At 38.5% G+C, this 22,556-nt stretch overlaps 2 protein-coding genes across 3 annotated transcripts in view; both read left to right on the top strand.

Moving 5' to 3' along the window:
• The window catches only part of plk2b (polo-like kinase 2b (Drosophila)), a 12,922-nt gene extending 562 nt beyond the window's left edge, over window positions 1-12,360 (top strand). Inside the window, exons 3-14 of the mRNA XM_062025757.1 lie at window positions 12-128; window positions 212-341; window positions 1,641-1,824; window positions 3,756-3,954; window positions 4,035-4,182; window positions 4,277-4,371; window positions 6,117-6,255; window positions 6,412-6,492; window positions 8,854-9,013; window positions 9,139-9,268; window positions 9,354-9,467; window positions 11,575-12,360. Of these exons, the coding sequence (XP_061881741.1) occupies window positions 12-128; window positions 212-341; window positions 1,641-1,824; window positions 3,756-3,954; window positions 4,035-4,182; window positions 4,277-4,371; window positions 6,117-6,255; window positions 6,412-6,492; window positions 8,854-9,013; window positions 9,139-9,268; window positions 9,354-9,467; window positions 11,575-11,766 (1,689 nt within the window). The 3' untranslated portion in view covers window positions 11,767-12,360. The remainder of the gene's footprint in view (window positions 1-11; window positions 129-211; window positions 342-1,640; window positions 1,825-3,755; window positions 3,955-4,034; window positions 4,183-4,276; window positions 4,372-6,116; window positions 6,256-6,411; window positions 6,493-8,853; window positions 9,014-9,138; window positions 9,269-9,353; window positions 9,468-11,574) is intronic.
• Window positions 12,361-18,650: 6,290 nt separating this feature from the next.
• The window catches only part of mier3b (mesoderm induction early response 1, family member 3 b), a 169,071-nt gene continuing 165,165 nt past the window's right edge, over window positions 18,651-22,556 (top strand). The window contains exons 1-2 of one of the 2 annotated variants that reach the window (XM_062025767.1): window positions 18,651-18,671; window positions 18,794-18,877. The gene's annotated coding sequence lies outside the window, so the exon portion shown is untranslated. Of the gene's footprint in view, window positions 18,672-18,793; window positions 18,923-22,556 lie in introns of those variants that run through there. The other variant, XM_062025768.1, reaches the window with a different exon arrangement.

Genomic DNA, 22,556 nt, shown 5'->3' on the forward strand with positions numbered 1-22,556 from the left:
TCATTTTTTAGATTGACCGAGAAATCGAGCTACACAGAGCTCTGCATCACAAACACATAGTGCACTTTTATCACCATTTTGAGGACAAGGAGAATATCTACATCCTGTTGGAGTATTGCAGCAGAAAAGTAGGCAGCATGACATTCTTATGAGTAGGGTTCATCTAAGTTTCATGTGAATAATTTATTCTTATATTTTGTGTTTTGTGCAGTCCTTGGCACACATCTTGAAGGCTCGAAAGGTGCTCACTGAACCGGAGGTCCGCTACTACCTAAGACAGATCGTCTCAGGACTGAAGTACCTGCACGAACAAGAGATCCTGCACAGGGACCTAAAACTTGGTAAGCCCCATGACAAAGGAAAAGGGAGAGTGAATTTGTGCAGCATTCATGCTTTGATGTTACCATACCATGGTATATACCATACCATACCATACCATCTGTATTTATAAAGCCCTTTAAAAAAACAAGCACAGTTGAAGAACAAAGGACTGTACACTAGGGATGTCCGATAATATTGGACTGCCGATATCGGCCGATAAATGCTTTAAAATGTGATTTCGGAAATGATCGGTATCTGTTTCAAAATTATCTGTATCTGTTTTAAAAAGCGAAATGTATGACTTTTTAAAATCCCGCTGTGTACACGGATGTAGGGAGAAGTACAGAGCGCCAATAAACCTTAAAGGCAGTGGCCTTTGCGTGGCGGCCCAGTCACATAATATCTACGTCTTTTCACACACACAAGTGAATGCAATGCATACTTGGTCAACAGACATACAGGTCACACTGAGGGTGGCCGTATAAACAACTTTAACACTGAAACAAATATGCGCCACACTGTGAGCCCACACCAAACAAGAATGACAAGCACATTTCGGGAGAACATCCACAACATAAACACAACCGAACAAATACCCAGAACCCCTTGCAGCACTAACTCTTCCGGGACGCTACAACCCCGCCCACCTCAACCTCCTCATGCTCTCTCAGGGAGAGCATGTACCAAATTTCAAACTGCTGTTTTGAGGCATGTTAAAAAAAATTATGCACTTTGTGACTTCAATAATAAATATGGCAGTGCCATTTTGGCATTTTTTTCCATAACTTGAGTTGATTTATTTTGGAAAACCTTGTTACGTTGTTTAATGCATCCAGCGGGGCATCACAACAAAATTAGGCATAATAATGTGTTAATTCCACGACTGTATATATCGGTATCGGTTGATATCGGAATCTGTAATTAAGAGTTGGACAATATCGGACATCGGCAAAAAAGCCATTATCGGACATCTCTACTGTACACCACAAAGAAATAGAGGCAAAGGACAGACTAAAAAAGAACATTTAAAACCGAAGTAAAATACACATTGAAAAAGCAAATACAAATTACTCTAAGAACAATTTGTTTGATAAAAAGCAGTTAAAAAGTTAAAAAAGTTTAAAACAGTTTAAAGTCTCATGCTGGGTTAAAAGCCAGTGAATAAAAATGGGTTTTAAGAAGGGTCTTAAAAATAGCCAAAAAAGGGGCCTGTCTCACATGGAGAAGGCGATCGTTCCAGAGTTTGGGACCCGCAACAGAGATGGCTCTGTCCCTTCTGAGTCTGTCTAATCCCTTTCTCTTCTGTTTTTCCTCTGCAGGTAATTTTTTTGTAAGCGAGTCAATGGAGCTGAAGGTCGGCGACTTTGGTTTGGCAGCCAAGTTGGAGCCGGAAGGGAACAGGAGGAAGACGATCTGCGGGACTCCCAACTATCTTTCCCCCGAGGTGTTGAACAAGCAGGGTCATGGATGTGAATCAGACATCTGGGCTCTCGGCTGTGTAATGTGAGTAAACATATTCTAAATCTGTGAAGACCTTTCTGCTTTTAACGATTGGCGATACGAAACATTTAGAGACTACATATATGGACAACACAGAACACCCTCTCACACTGTACATGTACCATAGGTTGTTCAAAGTAACACTTAGGTTCCAGCAAGCTCTGCTCCATTAATTTGTGTGTGGACAAAACAGCATACCATCCTCCAAATTCAGGAAAATTACGCAAATGTTGGCCCATGTTGAGATTTCAAGTGTGGTCTGGGAACAAAAAAATTGTCGAAAAATCTAATGTATTGTAACTACAGGGTGCTAGTTACAATGTCTACAATAGAAGGTAAAACTGTCAGGGAAGTAGATACAGTAAATTTATATTTTGTAGGTATGCTCAAAAAATGTATTCCCATCCGAATCACAACCCTATTTATTCCGATCCTAAATAATTTTAGCAATGTTTTTTAAAGCCATATTCACACTTACTTGCTGTGCGTATGCGTCATACATCAGCAAGAGAAGGTTTTGTAACCTGTTTTGAAAAGGTATTACTATAATTTTTATGCCAAATAGTATATTGCAAGAATCTGTTTGAATCGTGTTGAATTGAAAATTGTATCGTAAGTTGTAGGATTCGCATCCCTAATATTTTGCAATTATAATAGTAATAATAAAACGAGTACAAGTACATTACACACAAGTTTGACATATACAAGTTTGCATTGCAGTTGTAATAATTTGATCGCATACAATGTTCATTAAGTGGAGTGGTGTTGTCCTGTGCAGAGGAATTACATCCCTCGGATTTATTGTTCGTAATTTTGTTCGCTGAACACAGGTCACACTTTAAAAAAAAAAAGTTTTTCAAGTTTTGCGTGTTTGTAACAGCGCTGCAGATTTCAACATAGGCAAAAATGGTATTCATTATTTCATTTTGACTGCATAATTGGATGTTTTTGCAAGTTTATGAAGGTGTAGTCCACAAAGTTCTCCACTAGGTACAGTTACATAATATTTACCGGTATCTGTTTTGACCTAATAGCACGTTTTAGCTTAGCTACTATTTTCTATGTGGTTGACGGACTTTCTCGTGTTACACGTTCCACTACGATATATTTGGTTTTGACCGTTTTGTTAATGTCAGGATGGCTACTTTGTTTTAGTGGTCACAATTTGGCAAATGAAAAAAGAATGATGTAACACATTTTCTATGATTACCGTATTTTTCGGACTATAAGTCGCAGTTTTTTTTCATAGTTTGTGTGATTTATACTCAGGCGCGACTTATGTGTGAAATTATTAACACATTACCGTAAAATATCAAATAATATTATTTAGCTCATTCACGTAAGAGACTAGACGTATAAGATTTCATGGGATTTAGCGATTAGGAGTGACAGATTGTTTGGTAAACGTATAGCATGTTCTATATGTTATAGTTATTTGAATTACTCTTACCATAATATGTTACGTTAACATACCAGGCAGGTTCTCAGTTGGTTATTTATGCGTCATATAACGTACACTTATTCAGCTTGTTGTTCACTATTCTTTATTTATTTTAAATTGCCTTTCAAATGTCTATTCTTGGTGTTGGGTTTTATCAAATACATTTCCCCAAAAAATGCGACTTATACTCCTGTGCGACTTATATGTTTTTTCCTTCTATATTATGCATTTTCGGCCGGTACGACTTATACTCCGGAGCGACTTATACTCCGAAAAATACGGTAATGGTATTCAGATAGGATTCATAGCACAAGTTAACGCTAGCTATCACAATGGTAATTTATGAAGATACAAAATGTGTAGGCGTTGTATCGTGACGTATAGAAAATGAGTAGCATAACCTATTTTTCGGAATGTATGTCTCGCTGGATACATGGTGGTTGTTTACCGCTCGGTCAACTGAGCCTCACCTGTGATTTTTATACTCCTTCAGGTACACAATGCTTTTGGGCAGACCCCCGTTCGAAACCACCAACCTGAAGGAGACGTATCGGTGCATCCGGGAAGCTCGTTACTCGCTGCCCTCCTCGCTCTCACCGCAGGCCAAGCAGTTAATCGCCGGCCTGCTCTCCAAGATCCCAAATGAAAGACCCAACCTGGACCACATCTTGAGACACGACTTCTTCACGCAGGTAAACATCACCGTGTGGAAGTAGAGCATCCCTCTCTCCCTTCCCACCAACTCACCTATTTCATGCTTTCCCCCCAATAGGGCTTAAGTCCAGAGCGTTTGTCAGCGAGCTGTTGCCACTCAGCGCCCGATTTCCACGTCTCGAGTCCCGCTAAGAGCTTCTTCAAGAAAGCAGCAGCGGCACTTTTCGGAGGAAGGCGGGATAAAGTCAAATACTACGAGACTCTGAGTAAGTCGGACTTACTGGCTCAGCCTTTCCTCGCCTCGAACATAAGTATTTCCGTCTAGTTTAGCCTTGCTGATTTCCACCTTACGTTTGACAGATAAGTTGACCAAAGAGGAGGAGGAGATCTACAAACTGCAGCACGACCTGGAGAAAACTGTCATCAGCCAGCAGCAGAGCAAAAAGATGGCAGAGGTACGACTGAATTAAGGATGACATTGACGAACAGTCCTATGCTAGCATGCATGTAATACATAGATCCTCATGTTAGTGGCTAATACCATTTGCTTGATGGCGGCCATGCTTTCTTGTTCAAATTATACAAATATGAGCTTGTCAGTCCCCTAAATGTGTGCACCAAATTTGGCAGTTGCCCTGTGTGAGAAATTTTAAGTCAATTTGACTTAGAGGGTTTAATAACGGTGCCCCTATTTGATGTGATTGTAAGAAAAGCACAATAGTACCTCAATTTACGAGCTTAACAGGGTCTGTGAAAGGGCTCTTAACTCAAAGCACTTGTATCTCAAGTCAACATCTCCCATTGAAATTAATTGAAATCCATGTAATTGGTGCTTAGTGGCCTAGTAGTTAGAGTGTCCGCCCTGAGATCGGTAGGTTGTGAGTTCAAACCCCGGCCGAGTCATACCAAAGACTATAAAAATGGGACCCATTACCTCCCTGCTTGGCACTCAGCATCAAGGGTTGGAATTGGGGGTTAAATCACCAAAATGATTCCCGGGCGCGCCACCGCTGCTGCCCACTGCTCCCCTCACCTCCCAGGGGGTGAACAAGGGGATGGGTCAAATGCAGAGGACAAATTTCACCACACCTAGTGTGTGTGACAATCATTGGTACTTTAACTTTAACTTTAACTTAGTTCACTGAAAACGGCACAATTAAAAAAATAAATACAAGAACAACAAACTTTTAGATAAAAAATATTGTATAAAACCATACATTAAAACTAGGGATGTCCGATAATGGCTTTTTTGCCGATATCCGATATTCCGATATTGTCCAACTCTTAATACCGATACCGATATATACAGTCGTGGAATTAACACATTAGTATGCCTAATTTGGACAACCAGGTATGGTGACGATAAGGTCCTTTTTAAAAAAAAAATAAGATAAATAAATTTTAAAAAATGTCTTGAATAAAAAAGAAAGTAAAACAATATAAAAACAGTTACATAGAAACTAGTAATTAATGAAAATGAGTAAAATTAACTGTTAAAGGTTAGTACTATTAGTGGACCAGCAGCACGCACAATCATGTGTGCTTACTGACTGTATCCCTTGCAGACTGTATTGATATATATTGATATATAATGTAGGAACCAGAATATTAATAACAGAAAGAAACAACCCTTTTGTGTGAATGAGTGTGCATGAGTGTAAATGGGGGAGGAAGGTTTTTTGGGTTGGTGCACTAATTGTAAGTGTATCTTGTGTTTTTTATGTTGATTTAATAAAAAAAACAAAAACATCGGTATCGGTAATTAAGAGTTGGACAATATCGGATATCGGCAAAAAAGCCATTATCGGACATCCCTACTTGTAACTCAAATATTTAGTTGAGACACAGCTCTTATCTCAAGACACTCTTTAGTTGAGGTACCACTGTAATAGTACAGGCAACATAATAGGGGTGCATGTTTCAACAAATGTCTCCCCTTTGTGTGCAGCTGTTAGAGGTGAAGCTGTTCCAGTACGTGGTGTCCTTAATTCTTTCAAAGGACTGACTGTAGCTGCATTTTAATATTAACTAAACAAACGCTTACCGAGGAGCGTCATCGTGAATGTGCAATCAAATGTTCAAAAGCTGGTTTATTTTCGACCAATATGCGTCGACGGCCGCTGAGTCATAGTGGGATGGGACGAACGGGCCGTCATTGCACGTTTCAAACCCTTCTGTACGTCACTCCTTCCCACCTCAGAATGGAAGTCTACTTCCGCCATCTGCACAAAGCCCCGTTACCCTGGCAACAGTGAGCCGGTACACTACGACGACGACGCCAGATACCATCCGTCTGATCGTCAGGGGGAGTCTGGGGAGCTGCAGCAGCAGTAGCGAGTGTAAGTTGAAACGTCACATGCACACACTGGACACTTTATTAGGTACACCTGGACTATCCAGTGTAATGACATCCGTGACAAAATGAGGTCTTTTTTTATTTCCTTTTTTTAACAACAAAAACGTGGTGATGCTTACCTTATATCCTATCCTTCAAGGTTTGGAATACAACACCACAGGGAGCGTTGCCGACACTGTTGCCGGCGTGTTGAGGAGATGCCTGGAGAGCACGCCAAAAGGTGAGTCTATTAACCTCCACCAAATATAGATGTTTAAGGCGCTTGTGCAATGGTGACTTACTCATCTTAAGGCTATAAATTGGTAGGTATGAATTAATATGTATGGGAAAAAAACATTTGCATATACAGTGGTATTAATACAATATTTCTTAATATTATATATCAATAAATACATAAAACCTGCAATATACTTGTATTAATAATAATGACATGTTCAAAAACAACTGCAGGTGTACTGGTTCTTGTATTATCAACAACAGATATGTGTTTTGTAGGGGTGTGGGAAAAAGTCGATATGAATTCGAATCTCGATTCTCACGTTGTGCAATTCAGAATCGATTCTCATTTTTTAAAAATCGATTTTTTTATTTATTTACTTATTTTTCATATTTTATTTGATTTTTTTATTAATCAATCTAACAAAACAATACACAGCAATACCATAACAATGCAATCCAATTCCAAAACCAAACCCGACCCAGCAACACTCAGAACTGCAATAAACAGAGCAATTGAGAGGAGACACAAACACGACACAGGCAAGGCAAGGCAAGGCAAGGCAACTTTATTTGTATAGCGCTTTTCATACACAAGGCAGACTCAAAGTGCTTCACAGACAACAAAGTGAAATGAAAGAAAATAAAAGCAAAATTAAAATGCAGACAATAAAAATAAAAGCAGTGCGGATGTTAAAAGTTAAAAGATTTAGCTGAAAGATAAGGTGAACATAAAAGTCTTCAGTCTAGTTTTAAAAGTAGTCAGAGTTGGGGAGAGTCTGACATCTTCAGGAAGTTTATTCCAGCTATTTGTTGCATAGTGACTGAATGATGCTCTCCCTTGATTTGAGTTTACTCTGGGAACCGCTAACAGATTGGTCTCAGAAGATCTTAGTGATCTAGAGGGCTTATATAGTGGGAGCATATCAGTGATATACTTGGGCCCTAGACCATGTAGTGATTTATATGTGAGCAGGAGGATTTTGAAATCAATTCTCTGATGTACAGGGAGCCAATGTAAGGATTTAAGAATTGGTGTAATGTGCTCACATTTTTTGGTCTTTGTTAGAACTCTAGCAGCAGAGTTCTGAACAAGCTGTAGCTGCCTGACAGTTTTTTTGGGAAGACCTGCAAGGAGACCATTACAATAGTCTAGCCTACTGGTAATAAAGGCATGTACAAGTTTTTCTAAGTCTTGAGCTGACATGAGCCCTCTAAGTCTTGTTACATTTTTGAGGTGATAGTAGGCCGATTTTGTTACTGATTTGATGTGACTGTCGAAATGTAAATCAGAATCTAAAATAACCCCAAGATTTCAGAACAAACCAAAAGTAGTGAAACAAAAATGAATATTATCAACAGTATAAATATTAGTTACAATTTCAACATAGCAGTGATTAAAAATCCCTCATTGACATTATCATTAGACATTTATAAAAATAAATTAAAATAGTGTCACAGTGGCTTACACTTGCATCACATCTCATAAGCTTGACAACACACTGTGTCCAATATTTTCACAAAGATAAAATAAGTCATATTTTTGGTTCATTTAATAGTTAAAACAAATGTACATTATTGCAATCAGTTGATAAAACATTGTCCTTTACAATTATAAAAGCTTTTTACAACAATCTACTACTCTGCTTGCATGTCAGCAGACTGGGGTAGATCCTGCTGAAATCCTATGTATTGAATGAATAGAGAATTGTTTTGAATCGGGAAAAAATCGTTTTTGAATCGAGAATCACGTTGAATCGGAAAAAAAAAAGATTTTGAATCGAATCGTGACCCCAAGAATCGATATTGAATCGAATCATGGGACACCCAAAGATTCACAGCCCTAGTGTTTTGTTTGTTGTTAGTCAATGGGCTGTCCAAGTTAATGAATTAACTAATGTGATTAATCACAAAAAATATTGCATTCATCCTGTAGAAACACAGATTAATCACCAAATGTATTTTGACTGCACATGCTCCTTTACTTTGGCCGCGGGTGATTACCAGAAAGGCGACCGCAAGTCAATGCATACCCTAGTGCAAAGATGAGTGAGAGCTGTCACAAATTTCACTTGAAAATACACCTTTTAGATGAAACAAGTTTTGAACAAATAAGTAAAATATATTTTAAAATGTTCATGCGGGACACTGAAAATAAAATTGCATTAAAGTTAAAATATTGGGGTCTTTTTTAAAGATCATGGAAATAATGCGAGCGAGTAATTTACTGTGATTAATCATGATTAATCACAATAGAAAAGTGTGATTAATCTGATTAGTCATTACGCATCTTTCAGATTTTAGTGCAACTCTTTGTAGTCCAGATATGAGTCCTAATCTCTACTTCCCGTGTTCCTCTTTACAGCCGACGGCATTCCGCAGAGCGCAAACATCTCCGGCCTCCAGTGGGTGACCAAGTGGGTGGACTACTCCAACAAGTACGGCTTTGGATACCAGTTGTCTGATCACACCGTGGGCGTTCTCTTCAACAATGGCACTCACATGAGCCTCCTGCCAGACAGAAAGTAAGTGTCTCTCGCTCTCTTTCTCTCCCCTTTTTCGCACCACGGCTTGTCCCAGCATGCTTTGCTATGCAAACGTTGCCAGTGCCAACCTGCTTCTAAGCCTTTCCTTGTCCTTTTATCATCAGGACCATCCACTATTATGCAGAGCTGGGCCAGTGCTCTGTCTTCCCCACCTGCGAGGTTCCGGAACACTTTGTGGGCCAAGTGACCGTGCTCAAGTACTTCTCGCACTACATGGAGGAGAACCTCATGGATGTACGTTCTCTCATTCTCGCGTTCCTTCTTAGATCGAAACCATGTCATGGCATGTCAGAGGCTAAATGTGCTTTTGTGTTCTCAGGGCGGGGACCTTGGCACCATGACGGATGATGCACACATGCCCAGACTCCATTTGCTGCAGTGGCTCAAGTCGGACCGCGCCCTCATGATGCTCTTTAACGACGGCACGTTCCAGGTAAACAAACACACACAGGTGGTTGCTGGGCATGCTCAGATGAGCAGCAGGAGGAAGAAAGTGTATCCCACCTCGCAATATAGCTGCTCAACAAAACTATTAGCTTCCAATAATAAACTTCCTTTTGTATCTGAGTGGAAAATTGAATAGAGCACATTGTTTTCCCCTTGATCAATCTGGGAAATTTCTAACTTTTTAACCTCTTTCTAGAAGATCATAAGCACAAAACCGATATCATTTTGAATAGCATGTTTTGTGTTAAACTGTATCGTGCAATTTAGATCCCCTTTGTTTTATCCAATCCAGATAACATTTGACATTAATATGTCTCGCACAAAACGTCTGACTTGTAAAGTGGTGCATTCATATAAACTGGGAATTGAAGCTTAAGGTTTTACTGTGTTGATTTGAAATGGCTGCAAAATGTATAATATGGATCAGGACCAAATTACCGTATTTTTTGGAATGTAAGTCGCTCCAGAGTATAAGTTGCACCGGCCGAAAATGCATAATAAAGAAGGAAAAAAACATAAGTCGCACTGGAGTATAAGTCGCATTTTTTAGGGGAAATTTATTTGATAAAACCCAACACCAAGAATAGACATTTGAAAGGCAATTTAAAATAAATAAAGAATAGTGAACAACAGGCTGAATAAGTGTACGTTATATGACGCATAAATAACCAACTGAGAACGTGCCTGGTATGTTAACGTAACATATTATGGTAAGAGTCATTCAAATAACTATAACATATAGAACATGCTATACGTTTACCAAACAATCTGTCACTCCTAATCGCTAAATCCCATGAAATCTTATACGTCTAGTCTCTTACGTGAATGAGCTAAATAATATTATTTGATATTTTACGGTAATGTGTTAATAATTTCACGCTTAAGTCGCTCCTGAGTATAAGTCGCACCCCCGGCCAAACTGTAACTCATAGTCCAAAAAATACGGTATATTTGTGCGTACGCACAGTGCATTTTGTTCAATTCTGAGAACATTTGACACATTGCATTCAAGAAAACTCAGAATTAGGAAACATTCCTCTTGACGTTTGCCCAATGTCCACACTAGATGAGAACTGAAAAAAACACACTTCTGACTCTGTCTATAGATGACATATTTGGTCAAAATCTGATAAGATTTAATATAGATTATTAACATGCATTCAGGAAAACTGGGAATTATGAAATATCCAGTTGAAGTTTGCTAAATCCGACATTATAAGGCTTTTTTCCCCCTAATAAATAGAAATTGCTGCCAAATGTACAAGCTAAATTGAATTTATGCGTACACTTAGCAAAATTTTGAAGTCCAATAACACTTGGCTCATTATCATGTGGTGCATTCAGGGAAGCTCAGAATTAGGAGAATATCACCCTTGATATTTGAAGTAACTTCTTATGCTGCCCATAGTACAGATAATTTTGTGAAAATGACACATTTGATAGAGATTATTCATGTTTTGGATGATGAAGCTTATGGTGCATTCACAAAAACTGGGAGTTAGGAAATATCCAATTGAAGTTTGCTAAATCCGACCTCATAATTGCTTTCCTCCTTGTGTTAAATACAATTTGCCACCAAGTTGAATACATGCATACACAATAGATCCAATAACATTTGACTACTTCATGTGGTGAATTCAGGAACACTCAGAATTAGGAAATATCGCCCTTGAAATGTATGTCCAATCTGGATACAGCTATTTTTGTTCAAATCAGATACAATTTGAAAATGATTACGGTTTTGCATGACATATCTTGTGGTGCATTCAACAAAACCAGAAATCATTGATTTGGGTATGTTGCAGTTTTTTCATTTTTATTTTTTTTATTGCTGGTGACACATTGTAAAAAGGCTCAAAAAGATTTTCACATTCGAATCGCAATCGTTATTCCGATTTTAATTTGTTTAAGAATAATTAATAAAAACTCTCATTCCCTGTAACCCCATTTTATTATTATTGTTATATCCCTATGGGCAAACACGTTTTTATTTTATGCACAACATATTGAACGTAAAGTGTTGCATTCAATAAAACTGGGGTTTGGAAAACACCAACGTCTTATATAAATAGTCTTTTCTTCTCACCCTGCAGGTCAACTTTTATCACGACCACACCAAGATCATTCTGTGCTCCCAGAAGGACGAGCACATGCTGACCTACATTAACGAGGAGCGCGTGTCCAAAACCTTCAAGGTCTGCTCCTTGCTGGCGTCCGGCTGCCCTGCGGACCTCAGCGAGCGCGTGCTTTACTCCCTCAACATGCTGCTGCAGCGCGGCAGCTAAACGACTATCTTATCTAATCTAGCCACAACGGATCTGTGCAAGTGGAATTTTTTTTTTTTGGTATGGGACGACGGAAAAGGAAGAAAAGTCACGTACTGTTGCTTTGCTGCGACTGTTGGCGAGAAGGAGCCACAAGTTGAGGATGGAAGGAAGACGCCGGAAGAGAGACAACTTATTGGATTTTGGTACGATCCAGAGAGGATGTTTTTGGAAAGAACAAAGCCGGGCTGGCACCGGCTTGAAAAAAATGTGCGAGACTGTGTCAATATTGTAAATCATGTACAGCACAAATGTGTGTGTGTGTGTGTGTGTGTGTGTGTGTGTGTGTGGCAGGGTTCAACTGTTTTTTGTGTGTTTTTGTTTTTTACAAATATATAAATAAGTGCGAGTGTGAAAGGTTTGTAATATCACACTAGCTTATAAAAACTGTGATATCTTCTCTTTTCATGACATGAGAGATAAGAGGATTTTAAAAAGAGCCATCACTGCCCTGGTAGAAAATGTCCAGTCATAAGTTATTGTGTACAATCAAAAAAAGGTGCATTATTTATTTATTTAATAAAGTGCATTTTTTTGCAAGAAGAAAGGGGAGAATTTGTGTTTATTGAAGCATCAAAATCAGGCCGTTAGTTTACACTGCAAAAACTGAAATCTAACTAAGATTAAATAACTCATAAGGGTGATATTTGCTTATTTTCTGTCTGATAAGATAATTCTTCTCACTAAGCAGATTTTATGTTAGAGTGTTTTACTTGTTTTAAGGGTTTTGGTCCTAAAGGATCTCAGTAAGATATTACAGCTTGTAGCTGAGATTTGATGACCTATATTGAGTAAAACATGCTTGAAACTAGAATATCAACTGATGCAAAGCTGTGTCATCAACACTCACAAGTATAAAAACTACTTTTTTAAAGTAATGATTTCTTACTTCAAGCATGAAAAAAAAAATCATGACTCCGAGCGCATATCTTTGTCAAAAAAATGGCACTAGCATTTACTTCATTTAAGAATATTTTTCAAAATTTTTAACAAAAAGGTCTCTTTTTTTTTTTTTTTGTTATTAGTGAGAATATACTTATTTTAAGGTATTTTTGGGTTCATTGAGGTTGGCTAATTTTACTTGTCTTGGAAAGTCTTGACAAGCCGAATTTTCTTGTTCTATTGGCAGATAATTTTGCTTAGTTCAAATAAAATACCCCTAATTTTTATATATTTTTTTCTTGTTTTTGAACACTGACTTTTTGCAGTGTAGTTTGCTCTTTATTCCGTCATTTAGCTGTACCGTTTTTATGAACGTTTCTGCAGATGTCAAACCTAAAATGCCATTCGGCGCTCCAAGAGGGGCAAATGGACGCAACAAAGATGACCTCATGTCTCCTGAAGGACAACATCCACCTGTGCATACTGTGATTAATCCTACTATGAAACTCATTAGCTAGTGAGGTCTATTTCCTGGAAATCCTTACATGCTCGCTGACTGTAACCATGGAAACAAGACACAGCCGACCGATTTTGTTCAGTGAGAATTTAAAAGACTCTTACAGCGTCTCCGAAAAGGTCAGAGGTCATCTTCTTAGCCTCGCATACCCGCGCCCTCGCCGCTGGCTGACGTGCGCACCGCTGCAGCTTATGTAACCGCTCCGGTCAAAACGTGGATTTGGACTTTTGAGTCATCCTTTTTTTTTTTTTTTGCATGAGATACTCGCTCGGCTGCGCTGCCGAGTTCAATAATAAACCGGCGAGATACCCACGGCGGACGGGAAGTAGCCCACGTGAGGAAAGAGCGGGAAATATTCATGTGGTTTGCCGCACTGCAACAGACTGTAGTAATTGACGGCGTGTGGCGTTCAAGGACTCTTTAATCAGCAGCGGATGGAATCTCTTGAAGTCATGCTGGAAGTGCATCACAGCATATCATAGAAACCCAAAGATGATCATGTTAAAAGGTCCCCTGACTTTTAATTGAGATTCTAACAGTAGGGAAGAAATGACTTAAAATCTATATAGCCAAAAGTATTTGGCCACCTGCCTTGACTCACATATGAACTTGAAGTGCCATCCCATTCCTAACCCATAGGGTTCAATATAATGTCGGTCCACCTTTTGCAACTATTACAGCTTCAACTCTTCTGGGAAGGCTGTCCACAATGTTGCGGAGTGTGTTTATAGGAATTTTCCACCATTCTTCCAAAAGCGCATTGGTGAGGTCACACACTGATGTTGGTCGAGAAGGCCTGGCTCTCAGTCTCTGTTCTAATTCATCCCAAAGGGGTTCTATCAGGGTTCAGGTCAGGACTCTGTGCAGGCCAGTCAAGTTCATCCACACCAGACTCTGTCATCCATGTCTTTATGGACCTTGCTTTGTGCACTGGTGCACAGTCATGTTGGAAGAGGAAGGGGCCCGCTCCAAACTGTTCCCACAAGGTTGGGAGCATGGAATAGTCCAAAATGTTTTGGTATCCTGGAGCATTCAAAGTTCCTTTCACTGGAACTAAGGGGCCAAGCCCAACTCCTGAAAAACAATCCCACACCATAATTCCTCCTCCACCAAATTTCACACTCGGCACAATGCAGTCCGAAATGTACCGTTCTCCTGGCAACCTCCAAACCCAGACTGGTCCATCAGATTTGCCAGATGGATAAACGTGATTCATCACTCCAGAGAAGGCATCTCCACTGCTCTAGAGTCCAGTGGCGACGTGCTTTGCATTGGTCTTGGTGATGTATGGCTTAGATGCAGCTGCCCGGCCATGGAAACCCATTCCGTGAAGCTCTCTGCGTACTGTACGTGGGCTAATTGGAAGGTCACACGAAGTTTGGAGCTCTTTAGAAACTGACTGTGCAGAAAGTCTTTGCACTATGCTGACCCCTCTCTGTCAGTTTACCACTTTGTGGCTGGGTTGCTGTTGTTCCCCAAACTCTTCCATTTTCTTATAATAAAGCCGACAGTTGACTTTGGAATATTTAGGAGCGAGGAAAATTCACGACTGGATTTGTTGCACAGGTGGCATCCTATGACAAATGTTTGTAGAAACAGTTTCCATGCCTAAGTGCTTGATTTTATACACCTGTGGCCGGGCCAAGTGATTAGGACACCTGATTCTCATCATTTGGATGGGTGGCCAAATACTTTTGGCACTATAGTGTATATTGATAGTAAAAAAATATCAATCTGATCACTGTAGTGTGGACCATATACTGATACTATACTTTATCGTTACAGTCAATATTTGTATGGACCTGCCCACCTTTAAAACACCACCTGTAAGAAACATAGTTTATGTGCCGCAATGGAGGCGAGGATTGCCGACTCAGAAGTGACTTTGCACTGTGGAGGGGCGTTAGCCACTGGCTAGCCAGCGAGGATGCGACAGTGTGTTGTCGCTGTCAACTTTGTGGGACACAGCAGGAATGTGTCATCATCAACATGCGTTATCACGATGTAAGTACATTTATATCACGTACTGTTTATGCGCAACCCTGTTATTTAACAATAATGTTAAATAGGGTTGCGTTTTGGTTTTGTTGTTGGATGTTGCGGTTAAATTTGAAAGCGTAATGTTAGCACTGTAACCCACTCCTTAATGTTATAATAATAATAATAATAATAATAATAGATTTTATTTGTAAAAAGCACTTTACATTGAGTAAACCACCTCAAAGTGCTACAGTGAAAAAATAAAAAGATAATAAAAAATAAAAAAAAATAAAAACTAGAACAGCCAAATAGCTAGAACTAGTATGCATATACTGTATCTAAAAAAAAAGTGGCTTTTTTAAAAGCAGCCACAGTCTGTGGTGCCCTCAGGTGGTCAGGGAGAGCGTTCCACAGACTGTTATATTATTATTTTATTTTTTTTGTCATAAAAAAATACATTATTGTGTGCTTACGGACTGTAATCCCTGCAGATTGTATTGATATATATTGATATATAATGTAGGAACCAGAATATTAATAACAGAAAGAATCAACCCTTTTGTGCGAATGAGTGTAAATGGGGTAGGGAGGTTTTTTGGGTTGGTGCACTAATTGTAAGTGTATCTTGTGTTTTTTATGTTGATTTAATAAAAAATAAAAAATAAATGTTTTTTATTTTATTTTATTTATTTATTTATTTAAATTTTTATTTCTTGTGCGGCCCGGTAGCAATTGATCCACGGACCGGTACCGGGCCGCGGCCCGGTGGTTGGGGACCACTGGTGTACAACATCACCTACACATTGGTTATACTGTACGTAAAAAAAAAAAGTGCACGACAGCACAACCTGGACCTACAAGTGGACGAGCACAGTTCATTAGCGTAATGATTTAAAGCAGGGGTGTCAAACGCACAGCCCGAGGGCCGGATCAGGCCCGCAAACAGGTTTTATCCGGCCCGCGGGATGAGTTTGCTAAGTATAAAAATGAGCTGACATTTTTGAATGAAAGAAACTGCTGTTCTAAATGTGTCCACTAGATGTCACAATAGCAATTCTTTGTATCTTTGTAGATGATGCTACATATGTAAAAAAAAACAAAAAAAAAACACATGATGTTGATGATCTATGGCAGTGGTCCCCAACCTTTTTGTAGCTGCGGACCGGTCAACGCTTGAAAATTTGTCCCACGGACCGGTGAGAGGGGGGGGGAGGATTTTTTTTTTCATAAAGAAATACAATCAGATGTGCTTACGGACTGTATACCTACATACTGTATTGATATATATTGATATATAATGTATACATAGTGTTTTTTATGTTGATTTAATAAAAAATAAAAACAATTTATTATTTTTTTTAAATTTACCAATCGGTCCGCGGACCGGTACCGGGCCACGGCCCGGTGGTTGGGGACCACTGATCTACGGAGCCCCCAAAGAGACATGGGGGAAACATTTTTTTTTATAAGTTTATTTTATTTTATTTTTTTTAGACATGTATCTCGTGCGCACGAGAAACTTTTTATAAAGTTATAAAAAAATATATGTCTAAAAAAAATAAAAAAATAAAAATAAAAAACATTTTTAATTTATTTTTTATAACTTTATAAAAAGTTACTCGTGCGCACGAAAAACGTTCTCGTGCGCACAAGATAGTTTCCGTGCGCACGAGATACATGTCTAAAAAAAATAAAATTAAAATTAAAATGATAAAAAAAATGTTTTCCCCCATGTCCCTTTAGGGCTCCGTAATGATCAAACAACATAAATAACATCCTGTTATCCAATTTGATTTTAATATATAATTTTTTTACTTTGATGGATTGAAAATTAACACCAATGAGTTGACTGATGAACATTATCACATAATTTATTCAGAAAGTATAAATAACGACAAATAAAGATAGACCCACAACAACATTATGATTTGTACATTTTCAGAATGTGCTTGTTCTATTTTTAAACAAAGAAAACAATCTGAAGTTGTCTTTATTTTTAAGTTATCGTGTCGTGATTTTACTTGTCCGGCCCACTTGGGAGTAGATTTTTCTCCATGTGGCCCCAATTTAAACAGTCAAGTACTTTTGCTAAGCCCAACTGGGAACACGCTCTTTTGTGTGTTTGTAGTTACGTTATTTAAAAAAATATATGTTAATGTAACTGTTATGTTTTTCATTTTGGCCTCATTTGTGGCCCCTCCCTGTGACTATGTCCAGTACCTGCTTTGTGTGCAGTTCACCTGTGCCTAGTTACCTAATTAGTGCCAGAGTTAGGGGGGCCTATAACCCCATCAGAAATCTATTTAGCCCCAAGTGGTTAGAGTGTCCGCCCTGAGATCGGTAGGTCGTGAGTTCAAACCCCGGCCGAGTCATACCAAAAACAATAAAAATGGGAGCCATTACCTCCCTGCTTGGCACTCGGCATCAAGGGTCGGAATTGGGGGTTAAATCGCCAAAAATGATTCCCGGGCGCGGCCACCGCTGCTGCTCACTGCTCCCCTCACCTCCCAGGGGGTGATCAAGGGTGATGGGTCAAATGCAGAGAATAATTTCGCCACACCTAGTGTGTGTGACAATCATCTGTACTTTAACTTTTTTAACTTTAACTTCAGCCCCCCTTTTTAGGCCCCAATTATGCAAACTTTTCTTAACTACTGGTACCTGTTGTTGTGTATTTGGAATCGGCAAGTCCCGAAATATTTTAATAAACCCGTTGAGGCATTGTGGGGACATTTTTATTTTATTTTATTTATTTTTTTTTTTTTTATTGATCAATGTACATACAAACATCGATTCTCGATGTACACAAAAATCAAGGCACTTTCAACAAATCTCAACAATTTCAAACATCCATCAGGTTGAGCAAATACTGTCTTTCGCAAAACATGCAAAGGAAAGAAAACTACAGCAAATACAAAGAGAATATAAAAATAATAACAATAAATAATAATTAAAAAAAATAGGATAAGATACAAAATTCAAAAAGACAAAGCAAGGCTAATCTAAATCACTTTACATTTCTGCAATAACGAAATCAATTTAAGGGCTTTTGTATTTTTAATTGAAATATTTTAAATTATTGAGACAATTACAAAATGTAGCTTTTACTTTCCTAAATCGACATTTATGTAGAAAAAATGTTTACTTGGAGCATAATAATGTTGCCAAACATTTCTATGTTACCCATCAGATATTTAGAAAACAATATCGCCTTTCTTCATACTTCATCCAAACAAGCCGTTTGGAATAGGTGACGTCAGCCCCATCTTTTTTTTGCCACCCAATCAGAACGCGAATATGGACATTTTTTGTTGTTGTCTTTGTCCCGCCCCTACGAGCGCCTGGCCAATCACGCAACCGGTGCAGCTTTCCAAACGCCAATCAAATGTCCAGCTACCGATTTTGAATGGCCAATCACAGCGTGAAGGCAAACGTTGTAGTCCCGACCCTCAAGCGCGCTACTTCCGGAGTGATCCCTCGTAAATTGGTCGGTAAAAACTCATTTGTTTGTCAATATAGCCTCATTTTGTAATCACCTATTTGTTAATATTGCTCCATGGTTATCCAATAACATATGCTATTGTTGTTTCGCTCTCATTTTGACTGTAGTAATGTCGTCCAAGCACCCCAAAATCTACAGGGCAGTGGATGACAGCGTGGCTTTCTCTGCTGAGGTCTTCTGCGCAGGCGCAGGTAACAGGCCTGCACCAAGGCAACACACGTGATTTGAGTTATAAGGTATATTGAAAGCCTATTACTTGATTTTAATCCATCCATTTTCTACCGCTTGTCCCTTATTAAAGTGTGTTGTACAAAAAAATACATCCAAAGTAAGTTAACAAGTTGCTATGTGTATATTTATGTGAGAGAATGTTGATTGTGATGTGTATTGTAGAGACCCTATTTTGGATTGATTGTTAGTGCAAAGGTCCTGGGTTCGATACCCAGGCTCGGGGTCTTTCTGTGTGGAGTTTGAATGTTTTTCCGTTACTGTGTGGGTTCCCTCCTGGCAATGTTCCCTCTAAGGTGCGCGCCTGTGCAGTTGCGCACTGCTCAAGCGTCCTCTGCGCATGGCAAATCTATGCCACGCACAAAATCAAATAAAAAAATAAGCGCATAACAATTTTCGACACGACACGGACACGACAGAGAAAACAGTTTCCGTCATCATTGTTCAAATATTGTAACGTCTGTCGAGACGCTTTGAGGACATGAATTCCATCGATCACTTTACTGAGCAAAACTCTTTATTGTCGGCTATAAACACATCACCAAAACATTAGGAAAAAAAATTATATCTAGCAAAACTGGTCATTTTCTGCAGCACAAACCAGACCAAAACCAACTTTGTTATATCAACAGCAGCCGCTCGCTCTTTCTCACTTGCGCCAACACATGCACATATGGCACTTAGCCAGTGATGCGTTTACAACCACACAAAAAGTCGGACAACTCCAACACCACACATAAAGTGTCATTCCAGGTCGTTACACTATGATTTACCAATCAAATGTGTACTTATTCTAGTGTCATTTATTAGGAATCTTAATTTATAAATATTAATCATGAAATGCTGTTAGTATATTAAATAAATACTAATAAGAATATATTTTTTACAAACAGGAAGTTGCAGGAATGTACACATAATCCCCTGCTTACATCTCATTGTGCAACATGTGAATGTTTTAATGGGAACTAAATGCAATGTCTGAAAGGGCTACAAATTATTTCCAAAGCAGGACCTCCACCCAGACAAACAATACAAGTACACAGTTCATGAAAAACAATATTTTTTGTTATTGTCATTGTAAGTGGGCCTAAACACTTATATTAGAAAATAACCTCATGGAAATGACTGCTGTCATTTGATTATAATAATAAGAGAATGTTGTCTGTCAATCTGTGTTGGCCCTGCGATGAGGTGGGGACTTGTCCAGGGTGTACACCGCCTTCAGCCCGAATGCAGCTGAGATAGGCTCCAGCACCCCCCGCAACCCCAAAAGGGACAAGCGGTAGAAAATGGATGGATGGATGGAGATTTAACTTGTTATTTAGTCAGGTTTGGGACAGGTGTGCTGCTGGTGTAGCCACAGTGTGCACGTCTGATGTTGCTCACATGGGCTCCACTGAATGCTCAGGAAGTTTTTGCGTTTGCTCACACACATGAAAAATGAGAGGGAACATTGCCTCCGGGTACTCCGGCTTCCTCCCACCTCCAAAGACATGCACCTGGGGATAGGTTGATTGGCAACACTAAATAGTGTGTGAATGTTGTCTTTCTGTGTTGGCCCGAGTGCAGCTGGGATAGGCTCCATCACCCTCTCCCCGCCCGCCACCCCGAGAGGGACAAGCGGTATAAAATGGATGGATGTATTGTCTGGTTATGCGCCTGCTAATATCTGTTTATTAGTACCTGTCACCTTGGAGGTGATACATTTTTGCCATTCTTGCTTGTGTTAGTTAGGCTTAACTGTTGTATTGAATGTCCTCTTGTCAAATTCAGTTAAATTACCTAAGTGTATTATAACTGAGTTTATTGAATATTTGAGAAGTAAATGTCAAGACAATCAATTATGTACTCGTCCCCCTACAAAATGGTCAAATCCCCTCCTTAGCCCCGGGAGAGAAAAAAGTCCTGGATCCGTCCCTGATTAGGCTGAAGCATATTGTAGTCTGTCGTGTGACTATTTGCACAATACGGTATCAAATCATTATTTTTTCCGGTCTCGTTTTATTGCCTTTCATACAAGTGGAAAAAATACGCCAATCACTGTATGATACAACTATTTCCCCCCTCATTTTTTCTGTCTTATTTCCTTCTTTTCACATGATACAACTAAATAAAAGCAAAAACATAAATAAAACTACCGACGGATGTGATATAGTCACTTTTGTGTTTAAAAAGGTAATATTTGATATATATATATATATAACATTTTTTAATAAAAAAGCTAACATTAATCTTTAAGGATGAGCCAAAGTATTATGAAGTTTGCATGATTTTTGCAAACTCTCGTTGATTTTAAAGCGTGTTAAAGTTAATCCAAGCAGAGTGCACAAGGATGATGCTAGCAGCATGTTGCATTCAGGACTGCTGGGAAGTTAAAAAGATCCAACATGGAGTTTGGAAGGTAAACAAACATTGCCGATGTACTAGCTTTGCCACGCATAATCATTATTTAAATACAGGCATATTTCTATGGAAAATGTAGTTTAAACTCTGAATCAGTCAAGCCTACGAGGCATTTTGCATTTACTAATAATTAGGAGGGCTGCAACAACTAATCAATTAAATCGATTAAAATCGATTATAAAAATAGTTGGCGATTAATTTAGTCATCGGATCGTTGGATCTATGCTATGCGCATGCGCAGAGGCAATTTTTTATTTATATTTAATTTTTAAAATTTTTTTGTTTTTGTTTTTGTTTGTTTTTTTTATAAACCTTTATTTATAAACTGCAACATTTACAAACAGCTGAGAAACAATAATCAAAATAAGTATGGTGCCAGTATGCTGTTTTTTTTCAATAAAATACTGGAAAGGATAGAAATATAGTTTGTCTCTTTTATCCGATTATTAATCGAAGCAATAATCGACAGATTAATCGATTATCAAATTAATCGTTAGTTGCAGCCCTACTAATAATCAGTTTCATGATATATTAAAGTTATACTGTATAGTGCAAATTCACAACCACAATGCAAGTCATTAAATGAAGCTGAGCCTTTTTGGAGCATTTCTAGTTTTTCTGTTTCTGTTATGCAAGCTGCTAGTTATTATTAATAACTGGTAGGAAGGGTGATTACTAGGGGTGTAACGGTACACAAAAATTTCGGTTCGGTACGTACCTCGGTTTAGAGGTCACGGTTCGGTTAATTTTCGTTACAGTAAGAAAACAACAAAATATAAATTTTGGGGTTATTTATTTACCAAATTTGCAAAATCTTCCACCAAAAATATTTTTTTAAGTGGAATATTTGATGTGAAGTAATCGGAACCTTGGATAGGTCAATAACTCATAATAACATTGATTTTGATTCAATATTATGTTTTGAGCAATGACAGTTTGAAAAAAAAAAAAAAAACAGCTTTGTTTTATTAGTCAACATTGCAACTTTTTCTAAATTACATTTAACCTTTAAGCTTTTTTATTTCACTTTTGTTATGTTTTTGTTTATTTTAATAGTATTTTTAGAATGTGCCGTGGGCCTTTAAAACATTAGCTGTGGGCCGCAAATGGCCTACGGGGCACACTTTTGACACCCCTGCTATAGATAATAAAAAATGTAATCTGATAAATCTATGGATAAAAAGCAGAGCCTGGCGCCGCATGCACGTTTATCATAACTCTCTCGCTCTCTCTGTCTCT

This window comes from Entelurus aequoreus, linkage group LG17 (genome assembly GCF_033978785.1).
Source record: "Entelurus aequoreus isolate RoL-2023_Sb linkage group LG17, RoL_Eaeq_v1.1, whole genome shotgun sequence".
Taxonomy (NCBI): Eukaryota; Metazoa; Chordata; class Actinopteri; order Syngnathiformes; family Syngnathidae; genus Entelurus; species Entelurus aequoreus.